The 21,055-nt window shown below is 38.3% G+C and overlaps 2 protein-coding genes across 4 annotated transcripts in view; one reads left to right on the forward strand and one right to left on the reverse strand.

The window, feature by feature from the left end:
* The first annotated feature begins 139 nt into the window (after positions 1-139).
* ctsf (cathepsin F) lies at positions 140-15,505 on the forward strand. The gene is made up of 14 exons (XM_079838331.1): positions 140-499; positions 1,321-1,440; positions 1,772-1,853; positions 2,068-2,126; positions 2,204-2,276; positions 3,073-3,186; positions 4,316-4,464; positions 4,712-4,808; positions 5,523-5,603; positions 5,714-5,833; positions 9,261-9,325; positions 11,107-11,197; positions 11,384-11,442; positions 14,469-15,505. Exons 1-14 carry the CDS (start codon positions 263-265, stop codon positions 14,541-14,543), a joined length of 1,422 nt encoding a protein of 473 aa, XP_079694457.1. The 5' UTR covers positions 140-262; the 3' UTR covers positions 14,544-15,505.
* Positions 15,506-19,191: 3,686 nt separating this feature from the next.
* The window catches only part of stox2b (storkhead box 2b), a gene marked incomplete at its 5' end in the record, with an annotated part of 67,511 nt that continues 65,647 nt past the window's right edge, over positions 19,192-21,055 (reverse strand). For all 3 annotated transcript variants that reach the window (XM_079838332.1, XM_079838333.1, XM_079838334.1), the window contains one exon: positions 19,192-21,030. In XM_079838332.1, the coding sequence (XP_079694458.1) occupies positions 20,841-21,030 (190 nt within the window). In that variant the 3' untranslated portion in view covers positions 19,192-20,840. The remainder of the gene's footprint in view (positions 21,031-21,055) is intronic.

Below are 21,055 nucleotides of genomic sequence, written 5' to 3' on the forward strand. Positions count from 1 at the left end.
ATTTATTTATTATTATTTGTTGGAAACACTTCCGTTGACCTCCCAGCATCTTGGAAATAAATAAATGTTTCCTTTTGTAACCAATGAATGTCTTATGATAATGACAAGCACATAAACATGCCCCGCCCCCACACAGAGGGGCATCGCATCATCAGTCCTCCATCTTTGTGCGGGGCGACTCGCAGAGGCTGAACTGAACTGCCGTGTGGAGCAACAAAACCTCATCTTACGTCGCTGATTTCTGTTCCGAGAGCTCGACAACATGTCCTTTAAACGCGGTTACCCCGTCATCGCCTGCTGCGTCCTGGTCGCTTTGGTTCTGGGTATAGAAGATGGCCCAGATCGCCCGGTTATCGGAGCTCCGGGATCCCCGGTCCGTCTGTCGGAGTCAGACCCGGGGGTTATGAAAGCAGTGAAATTTGCCGAGGAACGATATAACATGGGCTCCAACGCGATGCATATACGCCGTGTTAGCAAAATCCTGTCGGCCAGCAAACAGGTAGAATTATAAATCAGCCGTTAAAAATTCGAATATCTACAATGTTATTAACGGATGCAAAACCATTATATACAATTATGCATTCAATGTAACTGTAGATAATATAATTATTGTTTTTATGTATTATGACTATTGTTTATTTTCGCGATTCCGATACTGGACATGAAGTTTATTATAAGGAGTTATTTTTACCGCATTCATGTGATTAGACGTAAACAAGCGCAGAGCGTGCGCAGAGGCCTCACAATACATAACAGTGTTGAGCGGATTTAAGCAGAACAACACAGCGCGCCTTTTGCGCAGCAGTTTATCACAGTAGATAAAAGAAAAGCTGCGCACTTATGAACATTTACCAATGTTTTCTAAAAACGTTTAAAGCCCACTGTTATATAAAAATATATAAACACCATAACATTCTCGCAGTTTGTGGTATAATTGTCGTGTGTAAGAAATGTATGCATTTAGTTACATTAATTATTATATATAAATGTTTATTGAAATATGTAACCAATGTATTCAAATTTTGGTAACTAAGAATGAACATATTTATCTTAGTTAATCCCAATATTTACTACTACATTTTTATCATCAGAAATTGTATTGTTAACATTCGTTAATACACTGTGAACTAACAATAACAACGGTTGCTTTAAAAAAAAAAATTGCACATTGTTAGTTTATGAATTAACTAATGTTAACAAATGAGACCTTATTGTAAAGTGTTACCACAATGTATTCTTAGAAGTTTGGTATGCCATAGTTATTCCCTTATTCAAAAAGAGTGATTTATGTCTTTAATTTCTGTTCGGTGTCTTCCACAGCTGGTGAAAGGTATTCGGTACAGTATTATGGTGGAGATTGGAAGCACTCAGTGTAGGAAATCCCTAGAGCTGAGCGCTGTGGACACCTGTGACTTTTTCCCAGAGCCCCACAAACAGAAGGTGATCAAAAACTAATCCTTAATCCATATAAAACGTCACTACTCCAGAGTCTGTAATGGAAAACTATTAAAAGTCAAAATGCAGTGCATGACCCATTTAAGGTGGGATTTGTTGTTGTTGTTGTTGTTCGTTATTGGCATACGATTTTGATTTCATAATAGACAAAATGTCCATTCAGTTGCACAAGTCCAGTATGATAACCCCATGCTTTTGTTCATTTAAATACTAAAACAATTAGCAAAACAGCACCACTTTGGCAGAAGTTGCCTATTGTTAATTTATTATGCACATTCTCTCTCCTAAATCACACCCATTCTCTGTCTCTCCACAGACGGAGGTTTGTTTGTTTGAGGTTTGGGACATTCCCTGGGAAAGTAAATCCACCCTACTTAAACAGAAATGCGAGCCTGCGGGTCAGTAGCCTGGGACAGATGGCAGATCTGTCAGCCTCATGTTGTCCAAATCGTCTTCGTCACATGATATACTGCTGTGGTGTAAAACAGAGACATGCATACTCATCATTATGTTTTAAGACAGGATTTCAAGTGATTTTTGTCATACATTCACTTTAAATTGTTTTCTACCCATCATGCATTTGTAGTTACCTTGATGTTGTTTATGTCTTAGTTTCCAAGGAGCTCAAAAAGGTTTCATCTGTACCCCTAACCTATGGCAAACCCATGAAGGTAATGCAATGTACACTTAAAATATGTCATGAATAAAAGTTAATTCAATATGTGTGAGCTTTTTTTGCCGTTTTCAGGAAACTGTGGAGCTTTTGACCCAGTTTAAAAACTTTATGATCACATACAACCGAACATACAGCTCCCAAGAAGGTAAGACAAATATATACACCATTATTCAAAAGTTTGGGGTCAGTGGGATTTTTCTTTTTAGAAAGAAATTAATTATTTTATTCAGCACGGATGCATTAAATTGGTCAAAAGTGACAGTAAAGACATCTATAATATATTTTATATTTCAAATAAATGCTGTTCTTTTGAGCTTTCTATTCATAAAAGAATCCTGGAAAATGTGTCATGGTTTCAACAAAATTATTAAGCAGCACAACTGTTTTCAGCATTGATAAAACAATAATAAATGTTTCTTGAGCAGCAAATCAGCATATTACAATGATTACTGAAGGATCATGTGACACTGAAGACTGGAGTAATGATGCTGACAATTCAGCTTTGATCACAGGAATAAATTGCATTTTAAAATAGAAAACGGTTGTATTAAGTTGTAATAATATTTCACAATATTAATGTTTTTTTTCTGTATTTTTGATCACATAAATGCAGTCTTGGTGGGACTAAGAGACTTATTTCAAAAACATTAACAAATCTTTCCGACTGCAAAACTTTGAACTGTAGTGTACTTCAGATTTCAATGAATTTGTCACATCTGTACATTTTACAGTGAAACTGCTCAGATAAGTAATATCACTAATAAACAAGTTATTAGTTTGTAGTTATATTAATGTATAATACCCATCACATGGATACCATAAAGTAAGCTGTTAACAAATAAGTTGCCTATACTAGTATGTCAGTTAATGGCTATTTGAATTGCATACACACACACACACGATTAAAAAGTCATTAACCACTGATTCACTAAACTCCACAGAGGCAGAGAAGCGTTTGCGCATTTTCCAGGAGAACATGAAAACGGCACAAACGCTGCAATCCCTGGAACAGGGGTCAGCTGAGTACGGGGTCACCAAGTTCAGTGACCTCACAGGTATGTTTATGGATTTTTAGATTATCATTTATTGCTCAGGAAAATATGGTACAAATGACAAAATCATAATTTGGTAAGGCTTTATTTTAAGTTGACGTAGTTACATGTTACTACATGTACTTACTATAGTAATAACAGTAAATTATGCATAATTACAAGTAACTAACCCTAACTCTATAGTAAGTACATGAAGTTAAAGGGGTCATAACACACACACACAGTTCCTGTGTTATCTCATGTTAATCTTGAGTACCTATAGAGTAGTATTGCACTCTTCATATCGCCGAAGAGTCTTTAGTTTTATCATATTTATAAAAGACTAAAGAGTCATGAGCACACACACACATACATCATGGCATTGTCCCCGGAAAACTTTCGATTCCCTATACGTTTGTGTTGTTTACATTTTATGCACTTACGCGCTGATTGCCAATAAAACACAGACATTTGATGCAGTTTCACTCACCGCCTGCAGGTTCGACTCATGACCGGGAACAAACAAACACACTTGCAGAACTCTGTTGCTGCTCCGGAAAAACAAACTGGATCCACTGTTTCCTGAACGCTGGGTTATTTGTGTTATCTGAACAATCCTTCCCTCACAAACAGAAACACACTTCTTTAGTGACATTGTTGATTTCGTGGTCTCAAAACAAAATGACAGCGCGGCCGACAGCTTCCGTAACCGAACGAAGCTCGTTGATGGGCGCTCTCTTGCTGTGCGCACATCAACCAGAGCGAGACACTCATCCAGGAGAAGTGGCCATTCAAGGAATTCCGCCCTTTTTACGTCATACAGGGCCATACTCGGGGGGGAAAAAATTCCGAAACTTGTTCGAATCCTAAAGGAAGGAGTGTATTTGGCACAGAACTCGTTTTTTTAAAATGTGGCCATGTTTAGCATGAGAATCCAAATCTTAAACAGTGTAAATAAGTCAGAATGCATGAAATAACATTAGATTTTTTTATTAATATTACTTAGTCTGTCAGTACTTATTTTAGTAATTACAATGCAACTATGTCACCTTAAAATAAAGTGTAATTTTTTTTATAATTCAGATGTGCATTCCTGTTGTCCCAAAAATGTGCAAGTCTCCCTAATATGTACTAATCATATGGATGTGTGTAGAGGATGAGTTCAGAATGATGCACCTGAACCCAATGCTGAGTCAGTGGAGTTTGAAGAAGGAGATGAAACCAGCGACCCCGGCCAGCAAGGCTGCTCCTGACAGCTGGGACTGGAGGGACCACGGGGCAGTCAGCCCTGTGAAGAATCAGGTATGACAGCCAGATTGGCTCACATCAACCGTTTATAATGAATCAGGAGGTGTGATTGAATGAAACAATTCTTTATATAACACTTTTTGATGCTACTGTACACTCAAAGTGCTTTACAATGGGATACGGGGGTCATTGAATTAAGATTAATATGACAAGTAAATCAGTGAAGTATGAATGCTTTGCATGTACATAGAATTAAACAAATGAAGATTTATTAAAAGAACCTTTATTATAATTGTTGCAGGGCATGTGTGGCTCTTGCTGGGCATTTTCTGTGACTGGAAACATCGAGGGACAGTGGTACAAGAAAACTGGACAGCTGCTTTCCCTCTCTGAGCAGGGTAAATATAAACTACAATACCATTCAAAACGGGGTCAGGAAGATTTTTGTTTTGAAAGAAGTTATTTTATTCTGCAAAGATGCATTAAATTGATTTTTAAAAAATGGACAGAAAACGATTGTTAAAATTAAAAAGACAATTCAGTTTTTTTTTTCACCTTCGCTTCAAAGAATCCTGGAATTTTTTTTTGTCAGTTTCCACAAAAATATTAAAGGGATAGTTCACCCTGGAATGAAAATAAAGGCATATTTTACTCACCCTGCTGTTTTTCTAATGCCCTATGTCCTTCTATCATTTTCGGACCTCAAAAGCAGAAATGTAAAAAATAGTCCTGTACACGCTGCTTCATAAAATGGCAGTGAATAGCGACCAGGCTAAAACATTACAAAAAATATACAAAAGTATCACGCAATGATTCAGTGAGACGCGTGCCATATATGGAAAGTGTTCAGGAGGCACACATTTTTAAATATATTCGAATACAAAACAGGTGTTTTGAATTGGAATAATATTTCAGTTTGTTTTTACTGTATTTTTTTTATCCTATTTTTTAATTATAGTGCATGTTCATATGTTATGTCCATTTGGCAAATGAACACCTTACCTAAGCAAACATCACATAACATGATATAAAACAGGAATTATTGCTCTAAAGTGTTATTCTCAATGTGAATTTGCAAACTCACATGTTCAATGCACCTCTTTACATCACAGAATTAGTGGACTGTGATAGGCTGGACCAAGCATGTGGAGGTGGGCTGCCGTCTAATGCTTATGAAGCCATCGAGAAGCTTGGTAAGAAATAACAGGGCGGAGGTCATTCCCTAGAAGGCAAATAACTTGCAGGGAATCTGTACGAGACATTTCCTTTACTATAACTTTGCTTTTTTCTTTCACCCCTAAAGGAGGTCTTGAGACAGAAACCGACTACAGCTACACAGGACAAAAGCAGAGCTGTGATTTCTCTACAGGGAAGGTGGCCGCCTACATTAACAACTCTGTTGAGCTGCCCAATGATGAAAACGGTGAGTGAGAGAGATGAAAATATGAGGGTAGAACTAGAGATGTGTTAATAAACATCATTAAATTAAAAACATTAGAACAACACTGATGATGGAAATACCAGCACTAGAGGAAATTAAAAATATCAAAAACATTTGGGAAGAAATATGACCTATAAACACCCCTCCTGTTGAATTGGGTGCATTGGCCAAACGCATCCATCCAACCATCACAAACCTAGGGGTTAAAATTGATTCTGACCTTAAGCTCGACAGTCAGATCAGGGCAGATCAAGCTTTTTTCAATTGAGGCAGCTGGCCAAAATAAAGCTTTTTCTTCCGAGGCAACACTTTGAGACAGTAATCCATGCCTTTGTTACCACTCGGCTGGATTACTGTAATGCACTGTATGTGGGTGTTAGTGGGTCTTCTGTCGCCCGTCTCCAGTTAGTGCAAAACGCTGCAGCACGTCTTTTAACTGGAATATGTAAACACGAGCACATTTCACCCATTTTAGCCTCACTCCACTGGCTGCCCGTGCATTTTAGGATCCATTTAAAAATTATTTTATTTGTTTTTAAATCCCTGAATGGTCTTGCCCCACCCTACATCTCTGAGCTGCTACACCCTTATACGCCCACCCGTTCTCTCAGGTCTGCTGATCGTCTGCTCCTGAATGTGCCCAAAACAAAGCGTAAGCTCAGAGGGGACCGTGCCTTTGCTGTGGCAGCACCTAAACTGTGGAATGATCTGCCACTGCCCATTGGACAGGCCTCTTCGCTGTCTATTTTTAAACTGCGTCTTAAAACCCACCTTTACCCCTTGGCCTTTGACACCTGACGTTGACATTTTGTTTTATTTTATTGTTTCTATGGTATGGCGGTTTGTCTCAAATCGGTTTTATTTGTATTTCATGTATTATGGGTTATGGATTTTTTGCTGTACAGCACTTTGGTCCACTTCGGTTGTTTTAAAGTGCTTAATTAAAAAGTTTGATTGATTGATTGATAGATATAAGCTAATATTAAATATTCAGTACCATTGATAATTATAGCACAGCCAGTGTTTTAAAAAAATTGGTCACCAAAGCATTTATTTTATAAATTACAATAAAAACAGAAATATTGCAAAATAGTATTACAATTTAATATAACCGTTTTCATTTTGAATATATTTTAAAATGTAATTTATTCAAAGCTGAATTTTCAGCATCATTACTGTTATGTCAATTGAATGCATCTTTGCTGAATAAAAACACATTTCTTAAATTAATTTAAAAAAAAAATACTGACCCCAAACATTGAGGTCCCTAATGAAAAATAAATATACCAAAATGTATTTGAAATACATTTATTTTATGTTACAAATTGAATGCTACAAATACATTTACATATTAATGTACTTAATATAAATACCCTGCATTTGTACTTTTGGCATACTAAATTGATATACTTCTGCTAAATTGGAACAACTCATTTTGTACTTAATGCATAGTGGAACTATTGCAAGTATACTTTAGGTACACTTTAAATATCTTACATTTAAAGACTGATATTATGCAGAGATCATATTCATATTATACTCATACCTTACTAATAGTGATATCAAAAACACATTTTAGGCTTAAAGGTCCCATGGCATGAAATTTTCATTTTATGAGGTATTTCAACATTAATATGAGTTCCCCTAGCCTGAATATTGTCCCCAAGTGGATAGAAATGTTGATCGGTGTAAACCCGAGTTCTGGCTGTCTCTCTCTGCCTTTGAGAAAATGACAGGCCAGACGAGCCAATCCTGAAGCCTCCTGGTTTGACGTCCAAGCAGGAACGGTTTCCTCCCTTTCCTCCGCCCAGAGAATCTGGCACGCCCATGCAAACGCTCGAGAGATCATTAACGTTACTTGTGAACGAGTGAACTGGCAGTTTCTCAGTGTTTGGATGTACAAATGAAAACAGAAGTCTTTCTTCAGTTCCTTCTGATCTGTGATCATTGATTTCTGATGTGTAGCTAATTATTTATTATTCGTGCACACGCTGCGGCTTCTCTCTCTCCCGACAGAAAGGTGTTTTCGTGTTTTCTATCTTGTGAGTCAGTGTTTTGTACGTCCTCGTCGCGTCTATCTGTTCTAAAATGTGCATACAGTCTTTTCTGTTTAACATCAGCAGTCATATCTTTAGAGATAAACCTCACACACGCCGAAGCTCGGCCTTCAACATCCCCGACCCCCAGTACTGCATCTGGCCCACAGCGGAGGCACCAAACGCGGCGTGAGATTAAGCAGAAGGGGGGTAAGCGTGAGGGTATCTGGGCTAGGCTAGCCAGCTTTCCCCACAATAAACTGGATTACATTCGATTACTGCTGTTGTGTCTTTGTTTGCGCTGTGTAAGTTACTCAATGCGCATCACTGACGCTATTCATATGATTGGAACATATCTAGAAATAATGCTTTAATCAAACTTACTAACTCGTTCATCTCGCTGTAATGGTACATTGCATGTGTTACAAAGTTGGTAGAATAATGATGAAGAGGACTCGGTGTGACTGGGACTCGTGTTTATTCAGAACTCTCAGATACAAACACAATAAACTCGCGCTGACTGACAGCGCTCTCATAACTCAGTAGTTACTATAAATAACTTTGTTAGCAATCGCTCCGTCTCCGTGATGTCCTTTTCGCGAACGAATCATTCTTTTGAATCGGTTCTTTTTAGTGAACCGAACCAGTTCACCAAATCGGACTGAATCGTTCTAAACGGTTCGCGTCTCGAGTCAGCGCTGATCCATAATTTACTAACTTTCTGACATGAGTGACAGCCCCTCTGACTAGAAATAAACTAATAACCTGAAGTATATTCTAGTAACTACAACAGTTCACCCTGAACTGAGACATGCTGAGAGAACTGATGTGAAGTGAACACAGGTCCATCTGTCTCTGGCAGACTCGTGCCTGCTCGTGCCTCGTTAAACCACGCCCCCTCCGCTCATTTAAAATGCAAAGATGTCAGCCAATCACAACAGTGGGCGTTTTTCCTGAAGTCTCACAGCAGACACGCCTCTTGAAGCAGGGCAGTCAGCCACAGGGCAAACAGCAGTATAGAAAAAATGCCTTTTATTTCTAAATTATGACATTTTATGATGTAAAAATCATGCTAACAATATAAGTACACCTCAGGAAACACTATAAAATAATAGAAAAATGCCATGCCATGGGACCTTTAATATTAAGAAATGTGCATTGGGGGGAAAAAAAGTTCTCCAAATAAAGTTTAATTGTAATGTTTATACCAGTAAGTCTCAAGCGATATGTCAGTTAATATGCTAATGGTTTGTAGTATACTTAGTATGAAATAAATAAATTATAAATTCATTGTGGTATAGGTTTTTTTTTCCCAAAAGGGTCCAGTCTATCTTTTACTCTAAAATGTCTTGATTTCTTATCATGTCTTGTAGAGATTGCTGCTTGGCTGGCTGAGAATGGTCCAGTGTCTGCTGCCCTCAATGCTTTTGCCATGCAGGTAACACAAATGCACCATGAAGCTGCTTCAATGGAAAATTATACTGTTAGCATGCCTAAATGTATTATGAAATGATAATGTTCTGGGCAAAATGTTACATTTGTAGTACACTTCAGCATACTATACAACAGTTGAGTATACAGCATTTAATAATGAGAGATATCATTTATAAGAAAAGTTTTTTTAAAGCACCCGTTTCTGGTGCTAATGTAGACTCAAGCATACACCATGGGCAAAAAAAAAAAAATGGGCAAGCGTAAGGATTTGAGCGAGTTTGACAAGGGCCAAATTGTGATGGCTAGACGACTGGGTCAGAGCATCTCTAAAACTGCAGCTCTTGTGGGGTGTTCCCGGTCTGCAGTGGTCAGTCTCTATCAAAAGTGGTCCAAGGAAGGAACAGTGGTGAACCGGCGACAGGGTCATGGGTGGCTCATTGATGCACGTGGGGAGTGAAGGCTGGCCCGTGTGGTCCGATCAAACAGACGAGCTACTGTAGCTCAAATTGCTCAAGAAGTTAATGCTGGTTCTGATAGAAAGGTGTCAGAATACACAGCGCATCAGTTTGTTGTGTGTGGGGCTGCATAGCTGCAGACCAGTCAGGGTGTCAATGCTGACCCCTGTCCACCGCCATCAGTGGGCACGTGAGCATCAGAACTGGAGCAATGGAAGAAGATGGCCTAGCCCTAGTGTATTGAATCACGTTTTCTTTTACATCACGTGGATGGCCGGGTGTGTGTGCGTCGCTTACCTGGGGAACACATGGCACCAGGATGCACTATGGGAAGAAGGCAAGCCGACAGAGGTGATGCTTTGGGCAATGTTCTTCTGGGAAACCATGTGGATGTTACTTTGACATGTACCACCGACCGCATTGTTGCAGATGTGTTAGTGAGGCCAGCAGGGGGCGCTCACCCTTTGGTCTGTGTGGGTCCTTACACCCCAGTATAGTGATGGGGACACTATACTATCAATAAGCACCGTCCTTCAGATAAGACGTTAAACTGAGGTCCTGACTCTCTGTGGTCATTAAAAATCCCGCATCCTGGGATTCCTGGCCTAATTTGCTTACTGGCCTCTGTCCATCATGGCCTCCTAATCATCCCCATATATACGGATTGGCTTCATCACTCTGCTTCCTCTCCACCAATAAGCTGGTGTGTGGTGGGCGTTTTGACGCAATATGGCTGCCGTCGCATCATCCAGGTGGATGCTGCACATTGGTGGTGGTTGAGGAGACACCACCCCCTCCATGTAAAGCGCTTTGAGTACCCAGAAAAGCGCTATAAAAATGTAACTAATTAAATTAAATTACCAGTAGATCATGTACACCCTTTCATGGAAACCATATTCCCTGATGGCTGTGGCTCTTTCAGCAGATAATGCGCCGCCACAAAGCAAAAATGGTTCAGGAATGGTTTGAGGAGCACAATGAGTTTGAGGTGTTGACTTGGCCTCCAAATTCCCCAGATCTCAATCCAATCGAGCATCTGTGGGATGTGCTGAACAAACAAGTCCGATCCATGAAGGCCCCACCTCACAACTTACAGGACTTAAAGGATCTGCTGCTAACATCTTGGTGCCAGATACCACAGCACACCTTCAGGGGTCTAGACGGGTCAGGGCTGTTTTGGGACCAACACAATATTAGGATTTAATATTAGGGTCATAATGATATGCCTGATCGGTGTATATGTCTGGTACTACAAAAAAGAAAATGCTGCTTTACCTGGTTACTCTCTGAATTTGCCCTTTTTTAAAAATGTTGTTGCTGTTGTCTTTAGTTCTACAGAAAGGGTGTGTCTCACCCTCTAAAAATCTTCTGCAACCCCTGGATGATTGATCACGCCGTGCTGCTCGTGGGATACGGACAACGTGAGTTATATTGATTTAAATGGTTTGTACTGATACAGATCTGAACTTCAGGCGTTTAACGGCAAGACTTTGCAAATGACCATTTCAGAACAACTTGCATAGACATTTACAGCCATGTAGAATCAGGCAACAGTTGTGTAGTGCTCAAAGTGATGCTGAGTGTAGTTTTTCTGCTTTTGTGTGCAGGTAATGGTGTTCCATTCTGGGCCATCAAGAACAGCTGGGGAGAGGACTATGGAGAGCAGGTATACAAAACAAATCACCTGAATGTGCAGTATCACATGTGCAAATAAAATTGCAGTGTCTATTCACACCAAGTACAAATAGCGTGCCTTGTTGGCAAGTTTCTGTTGGTTTTCAACGTCTTCAGTGGTGCAATCAGTAAAGCGTATTGCTAATGGAACTTGATTTTGACGCGATCGACATAGGTTCAAATCCACCTTTTGCAGACTTTTTTCTTATCTCTTTTCTCATCACAAATCACACCAGAAATGCATTTACTTTCAATAAAAATGAAGAAAATGTTCTTAAAGTTTAAATAAATTGCCTAACGAAATGTTTAATAATACAAGTATTTATTGGGTGGGATTAGGGGTAGGTGTAGGGGAGGGCTTTTATTGTCCCATTAAGGCGGCATCCATTTCATAATTTTAATAAATATAATCTTTACACTCTGTTATTATTGTATCCTGTTAATGTACAACAATACTGAGGTGCAAATAGTATGTGTCTGTCATATTAAAGTATAAAATGTAATGACTATTTACGCATTGCAAAGAACTGCTACTTTTATATGGTGTAAATAGAATATATCAACTTATTATGCTATTTCACGTAAATATCATCTACAGCTATTTGCACTTAGTGTAAATATCATCTATCGCTAAGAAAATGTTTTGTTTTTTTCACAAATAGCCACTGACATAAAATTATTACACCCCATGTATTAGGAAAATAGCAGAGATCATTATTGTATGATACAATTAATAATGCATGGCCTCTGTAGAGTAAACATTACTGATAATATAGCTGTTGGTGAATGTTAAAGGTCTGCAAAGTTTCAAAGATTAATGTCTCCAAACGAAAGAACCGATTCTGAACGGCCTGAAACGAGTCGTCAGTAATTCCAGTCTTACTTCCTACTCAAACCTACGTAGGTTTGTAACAAATTTGCGTAAAGCCAGCCTATGGTTCTCATTGGCTGCCCACGAACAACTTCTACTTTGACCCGCCTTCAAACACTGTAGTTGTAGCTGAGGCCTGGGAGAGTTTGGTTTGTGTTATCGGCATGTCAAGTGCGAAAAATGCGAATTTTGAATACTCGTCTAATGCATATTTGAATGCAAAAACCGTGCATTAGAATTTTTGGTAGAGGCGCACAAGACATGACGATGACGCGGTTTGTTTATCCAGTACAGCGCGGTGCGGCGGTGTTGTTAATTTGAAAAAAAAAGGCAGAAAAAACAGTGAGGACTCGGAGTCAAGAGAGAAAATGGGCAACCTGTTTGATGTCGTATAGAGTCAGACACAGAGCAGTGCTGAAGAAGGCAATCAGGGCTTTGGAGCATGAGATGGATATAAATGAAACCAAAATCCTCTCAGTTGGTGGCAAAATCATTAGGTATAACCATAGACTGTAAAAAAATATGGACGAAGTGTCCATGACGACACCCATATGATTCTGATGAGCCGTTCTGAAGTGTAAAGTAGGGACGAGCTGGCTGTTGCCATCTTGTCAGCGCGTCACTCCCGGATAATAGAAATTGGGCAAAGCGGCAGGACGTGGGCGGAGCTGAGGTGACGCAATGACTAATAGCAGATAAATGCTATCCACCTGTCACTCAAAGTGGCCACGCCCTTAATTATGCAGGACTTTAAGGCTTTATATAATGTAAACCAATGAGTTATAAAATAAATTCACCCCCTTACAGTTGTCATGAAGGGCAAAATTAGCCGTATAGACCATAACCACAATTTGTACCAGACTGTAAACATGTTTTAATCTGCTGTAAAGTTGGCCATTTTAACATGGGGCTCAATGAGATTCTGCTCCATTCTGGAGCCTGTCTCTAGTGGCCAGTCGATTAATTGCAGTTTAAGTCACTTCCATATTGGCTTCAAGAGAAACTGCGGGAGGTTGCCGCTTGGGTATAACGTTATATATATATATATATATCCACATATTGTGCAGCTGGCAAAGACATACTTGACCATACCTCAGCAAAAAACGCTCCGCACTCGCTGCAGGTCAAGTTAACGACGAACAATATGTAGATGTTTAGTGGATGGAAATGGATTGTTTCTGAATCCGTTTGCTATTTTGTGTTCACATGACATTGTCTGTTGAAGCGTGTTTTCTCAGGTTACTAATGCACTTGCAGTTTTATGCACTTTTGTTACCTAATTTTCCTTACATGCTCATTAATGAAATTAACTTTAGTTACTTTAATTACTCAATAAAAGATGCGATGCTTGATTTGCTTTACATTTGCTTGTTGCGCTCGCTTGCGCACTCTTGTGGGCATAGGAGACAATACAGTACCTTTTCCCTCTAACATTAAGTATTGCCTTTAGAATTTGAATATAATTTGAATTTTGATCATATTTAAGAAAGAATTTCGAATTTAGCTTTTCAGACATTTTGACTGCCCTAATGTCGAGGAATGCCGTTTTCTGCTCTGCGAAAGCAAATCCACTTTACATGCACTTCTAAAGGATGAGGATTCGCGCTGGATTTGATGCCTGACCCCATTTGTTACCGTTCGTAATCACTGTATAAAGTACCAAGGAAGATCCGAGCTTAAATTCAGTTATGGTAGTGGACATTTCCTTTCCGACACGTGTTGTATCACAACAGACTGGGCCATCTGACCAATCAGAGCAGACTTTCAGAAAGGAGGGGTTTAGGATTCCTTTTGAAACACTGTGAGAAGAGGTGATGTTGCAATACATATTATGAGAAAATTAGGATATTATTAGAAAATTAAGGAGACAAAAAAAATAGGAACCTTTAAAATAGCATGATATGGGCACTTTAACATGTTTACTAAGCTTGATTGTTAGAAAATAATTAATTGACAAAGATCTTAAAAAAATTGTGTTATTTGCAATTAGAGTATAACATTAATTATACATGTAGATTTTCTGCCAAAATCATCATATTACAATTCTTAAAAACATTTGGTCCAGCTCATAACTTATAAGTATGTCTGTAGACTATGCAATGTCTCTGATCACAGAAATTAAGTCTTTCCTATACTTTTTTTTATAGGGTTACTATTACCTGTACAGAGGATCCAGACTGTGTGGAATCAACAAGATGTGCTCATCTGGAATTGTGAATTAGACACACACACACACACACACACACACACACACACACACACACACACACACACACACACACACACACACACACACACACACACACACACACACACACACACACACACACACACACACACACACACACTAAAAGAGCATGGATACAAAACCATTTCAAAACAGCTCCGTCATGAATATGTGATGATTCTATTCAAAGGTTTGTCATCAAATGACCTGTGAACACAATAGTGTAAAACACATTCTAAACATATTTCATCTATATAAGCACATCATTCTCAGTAGCTCAAATATGTGAAGTATTTCTCTTGAGGTAATGTACTTTAGTTATCAGTCCTTTTGCCGTTACATACATGCTAGACATCCGTTCTATTCAGAATAGCTGAACATGCATTACCTCAGATCCTTGTGTGCAGTGAAGTTACGGAAACAGCAAATAACCAAATAGCAAATAACAAGATAACCGCACACTGTTTACCACTGATACAAACATTACATGTGTTGTGAATTTAGAGAGATAATTTAGTTTAATATTTTGTGCTTTACTTTAATCATTCTGTATTTAATTATCTTAAACTTTTAATTTAATTCCAAAACACTGAATTGAGTTTGTTGACTTATAGTCCTGCTGAATAGATAAGCAATTAACAATTTTCAACCGTGGATTTTAGATTTCCGAGTGCATTTTACAGAATATTTTAAGCTACTCGTTTTTGCACACTATGAATTTCCGCAGTGTATTGTGATCATTCCGTTAATGTAAGCGTGGTTCTTTTCCTCATTTTTGAGCATATTTGGATGCATGGGGAAAAGTTGCTGATGCTTCTTTCCAAATGCACAATGGAAGATTTATTTTGTTTCGTGGTAGAAAAGAGGAATCTCTCTGTTGCTGCTCTGTATTGCTCAAACCAGCTGTATCTCTAATGCATTATCAAACCTGTATTGATGAATAAACTCTCAAATGTGTCCGTTGTGCTTTATGGCGTCATAACCGCCGTGTTTTTGTAAGTTCAATCATCGAGCAATATTAATTTAGAAAAGCTTTAAATTAGTCATACATTTCAGCCTGCACAAAACACCCAAGATGAAAGCAATCGCAACAGGAAATGAAGCAAGAGAACTGTGGTTGACCTCGGCTTTCTGATTTGTTTTGACACACTGGGCTCGTGTTTCTAACATAATATTAAATATACCAGAGTTAAATGAGCAACTTGAATCGCTGCACGTTTGAGTCTTAGATGATTACATTACACAGAAACGAAGCAAAACTAAAAAATAAATACATTAAAAACTTTATGGTGCCAAAAATATCAGTCAGACATCTTAATTTAACCATGTACTACCCTGAACCTTGCAGGAATTCTGTTTTATCACGTGTTAGTTGAAGAAGGTCTCCGCTTTGATTTCGTTGAGCGCTCCCCAGTGGTTATTTGTGGTAGTTGACCTCAATTTGAACATTATTCTTCAAGCTTTGTGATTTAAAAATGACATCAAAACCTAACATGGCATTGACCTCAACAGAGATTACACAGTTATAAACATGTCATGTTATTTTATTGTCTTAAAAAGTTACACAATCCCCAAGGGAGGGATTTAGTACACTAAAACATTTAACAGCACAACTACACAAACGGGGATTTTTTTTAAATAGAGACTTTACCAAAAAAAAATCCCCCTTGTAGGGTTTTATACTTAGCTTGACAGATAGCCATCTCTTACAGAATGACATAATGTCACAATAAGGAACAATGTTATTGAGAACCATAAGAAATCCATCATGTTTAGGGAAGACATTTCATGGACTATCAGTATTTCGTATGAAATATGTTCATTATAAACAGAACATCCATTCGGATGATTTTTTTCCTTTTTCTTTTTACAGTCACCAGAGAACAGGCATTAGTGCAAAAATGGTATAACAAGGTAGTCCTGGCTGCAGTTTATCCATTTATTTGAGAGTGTGATATTTTACAGTCCTCTAGAACTCATGAGGGGACTCGTACTCCGATGAAATATGACAGATGTTCACTAAATGGAGCAGTGAACATCATTTCACAAAAGAAAAAAAGATATTCTTATTTAATAACTTGTTTGAAAAACTTAGAAAATCACTGATTCTTGAATACTGGGACAAAACAGGGCACAGAACAAACGTTTATGCATCAACGTATTATTTTGTATTAACTTGCACAAGAGGCGTTTACTTTGGCTTGGTTGCTGTTTTATAAATCATTTATATATAACTCATTCACAGGTCAATACTGTCAGATACAAAATCTGTACCGTCATGCCACATGATTTGCTAGATTTGTCAATACTTATGATACATATCTGACATGAATATTTATAAATATTGACAAACTTTAAGAATGAGGAAAATATGACACCATCATAACCATATTTTGTTGACAAAACAGCCACACAAGTTTTAATTGCAGTAGCCACTTTATTTATTTTCTGGTGTTGCTACTGTAGGTTGCTAAAAGGACTCTATATAGGATGTTATCTAAAACTATCCGATACAGTTTTATTACAATCTGTAAGATGGAGTTGGCAAATTATGGTCAGGGAAGAGGAATAATTACCTAATAAAAACTAATATTGTGTATAATTACAATACAGTGTCACATTATCCTTCAGAAATCATTCTAATATGCTGATTTGGTTGTCTGGCTATCACCAGACCAAGCTCAATTTAAGATTGAACATTGGTCTGGGGAGTCAAGAGGCGTGATAAACGAGCATAAATTAAATGACTCTGTACGCAATGGGATAGTCCTTCAACCAATCAGACCACAAGAGGCGTGATCAACGGGCAATGACCCATCGCTTCTCTATCCGTCATCGTGTTAAACACGTCAATAGCGCGCCAGGTGGATAAGCCAGTCTGTGATTGGTTCCCGCAAAAGTCTAACACAAGCAGTAGAAATTAATGTACAGGGGCGAAATCAAATCGCTGGCAGATCAGGCTGGGTTTACTCAGTCTACTGATTTGGTGCTCAAGAAACATTTCTTAAAAAGGTACACTAGGCAACTTTTGTTGTTGAGAGAGGCGTCTACTCTCACCTAAGCTTCAGCAATTATCGCAACATGAAAATTTGATCGCTAGCAGACTCTGTTTGGCCGTGATTCTCTGGAGGTTGGAGATTTAGCTGCTCAACCTCTCTGATTCATAGAATGGTGCAGGTATGACAACGCTTTGTGGGCCAAAAAGCGGAAGTTAGCATTTTAGCACTTCCGGTTCCATAGTCCTGAAGTCAATGTTTTTTTTATGGGGTTTTATGGTTGAAATAGGGTCTGTGGTGAACACGAGCTCAAGACACTCTCACGTTTTATTCTACAACGTAAAATACATCCAGTATTACCCCACTTGTGTTACTTGTCTTGAAAAAGATGCTAACAAGTGGCTAAATGGGACTACAGAGGCTGTCGGGGAGATTAAACGTCATCACACCGAACAGGTAAACTCAGTCCGCCTTCACAGACTCATTATGCTTATAATTGTGCTCTTATAAACTAGTCCAACTCAAACGCTCTGGGAAAATGTTTTTAGATAAAGACTGGAAGAGTTGTCGGAAGCTCAGTGATGATGACGTTGAAGTCGAGTGACCGTGGTGTAGTTCGTTTATAGCCTACCTTTAGCTTTTTACTTCTGACGACTTATTTAGGCTTCAAAATGAATAAAAGTTGGAGTTCATCTGTGATAATTATCTTGATGGACAAAGCGTGTAAGTATCATGAACTTTTGTTGATCGCAGAGCTTGTTTTTTTGCGATAATCCAAAAGCCTATAGGAGAATCCTATTGGGTTTTTCTCGAGGGAACCAGTTTGATCCTAAGTGCAGGTTGGCCTACAAAGTAACATCATACCTGCACCACTCTATTATGACAAATAACCTATGCCCCTTCACACGCGTCAAATTAGCCGGAGCAAGTGACGTATGTACTGTACGCAATTTCCGGCGAAAACCATCCTGACAGGTCTAAAGTATAAAGACTTATAAAAGGCTTTACCTTAGTAAATCCCGGTAAGACAAAAAGAATTAATCATATTGATGTTGTATTAAGTAAGGGATAATCCACGGCTAGCTGTGCATTAAACGATTTTAATGTATAACAAGCCTAATGATGTGGTGGTTGCCACCGCAAAGTGCATTTAAATCTTTAATGCACAGCTAGCTGCGGATTATCCCGCTTATACCATGGTAATTTGCTGGCATTGACAATTTAAAGCTGTTATTGATGCTTGCAGCGCAATATTTGATTGGAAAAGTAAAGCTGATGGTTATTTTCGTCAGTTGTGGCGTCAGTAATAGGTTACATACATTTTTTTAAATGTAGAAATGTTAAGATTAAAAAAGTTTAATAAGCAGAACTTGCAGATTTAATTGCTTTTAACTTGCAATATTTGAGTAAGCTAATTCATACATTTAACTTAAAATTATCATGTAATATCAACATTATATAACACTTAATTTTAGTATTTACTCTCTCCTTTGAGTGTCATTAAGAAATTTCCCAACACAGTTTCAGTTAAATTTAAGTTTGTCTAAATGAAAAGAAACAAGTTCATAGAACTCAAAACATTGAACTCTAGTTCACAAAGTTCTAAATACTCATACAAGTTAATTTGATTGAGCAATTTTTTTATTTGAGTTGGCTCTACTCAAACCAATTAATTTGAGGGTTTTAGGGTTAGGGTTTACAGTGTAGCGAAGCTATTTTATTACTTGAAGTCGCGGGTTATAAGGAGTTTCTGTCTCTTATTTCTGTGTGAGCGCACGCTTCAATAAAAACAGCGCATTAATATAGAAAAATTATTAAACTGACATGGAACTACAGGTGTATTCAGACAGACTGTGGTACAACTTTTTGTTAATTTTGAACAAAACAAAAGTTACACAGTGTACCTTTAATATCATTGTTGAAAAATTTGTGCTGCTTAATCGAAATCGAAATGTTTTGTAATATTACAAATGTCTGTTGTCATTTTTTGATCAATTTAATCCTTGCTGAATAAACTTTAATCTTTTTTACACATTAGTGGCAGAACACTTTATATTCTATAAATAATTTTCCAAAACTATTCACCAGATAAAATTGACATGTTTGGCCCCACGTCTCAAGAATCAGTGAAATATTGTTCTAATGCTTACCATGAATGTGTGTCCTAAAAAAACCAAAAAATCATAATTATAATAATAGCAGTAATCATAATGACAAATAATTCAACATGGCTGGACATAGAGATATGAAGTTCTAAATTATCCACTCTATATGGGTCCTATATGATTCCAAACTCTACACAAGTCTCCTCTCTGTTACAATGAGATTCGGCTCTATTAGTATGAGAACAGTAGGTTACTAACGCTTTATGATCGAGATGTGATTGAAAAGCACTAGCAGTACATTCACAGTTTGCAAGCTGATAGTGGTTTGTCTAATACAGCGGACCTAAGGTGGGGGGTGGACGTCACTCTTGTCTCCCTCTACAACTGTACAAATAGTGGAGGTAGCAATGTGTGTATTCTGGGTCGTCTAGTAGTTGAGCACCTGGTTAAAAAGAGAGAAGAAAAAAAAAAAACCCCGAAAGAAAAAAATGGATTCCACCTTTTTTTTTTTTCAAAAAAAGAATAACGGTCCATTCATTGAGAAAGCACCAGTAATATTTTAAATTGGTATTTTTCTTATAAACAAATAATGCCTTGATGGTGGTATGTTTTGTTAAGTTTCAATTAACTGCAAACATTCCAGAAAAATCCCAGGACAGTGGACGATACACAAGGATGCAGTAAAACGATTCCAGCGGAAACAGATGAGCTTGTTCGGCTTTCCAAGGAGATTATCATCGTGGCCTTCAAAGTTACGGCCAGCGAATGTGAGACAGCAAGTCAGTAGAGTTCAGAGGGACCTGAGCGTACAGAATGAAACACTAGACACAGCCATGAATGAATAGGCAGAGGCAACGCAGCCAAGTTTGGATCAGAAGACAGTTAAGACCCGTAAGCTATAAAGGACACCTACAAATGAGTTTGATCAAGGATTTTATCCCAAACATGATCGCAGATCAGTGTAAATTTAGTCCTAATGAACTGACGTGTTTGTCTGCAGCAGTATTTGTTACAAATATTAAAAAAAAAAAAACAAGTAAAAGATACCTCCAGTGAATCATGATGAACTGCGTTTTCTAAAACGTGTCTCTATTTGAAATTACAGCTGGAACAGGCGTCACACATGCTCAGAAGGTCCTGCCTGTCAGATTGTAACAGTCCTGGTGAAGTTGGGTTTAACGGTCCCCATCACTACACGCTGGTGATGGAGGCCTGTTTCTCCGTGCGGTTGGCGGGCGGCTCACGGATGGTACGGAAGGTGGGGGGCTGGTAGGGCGGCGGGGGTCTTTTGGTGCCAATGTGTCCTGGACTCAAAGCCATATTCTGACGCCTGCTATTTTCCACATTACTCGAGGTGTTCGAAGCGAGGCTTTCCCGCGTGCTGAAGCAGTGCAGAAGGACAGAAA

This window comes from Gobio gobio, assembly GCF_949357685.1.
Source record: "Gobio gobio genome assembly, chromosome: 16".
NCBI classification, from domain to species: Eukaryota; Metazoa; Chordata; class Actinopteri; order Cypriniformes; family Gobionidae; genus Gobio; species Gobio gobio.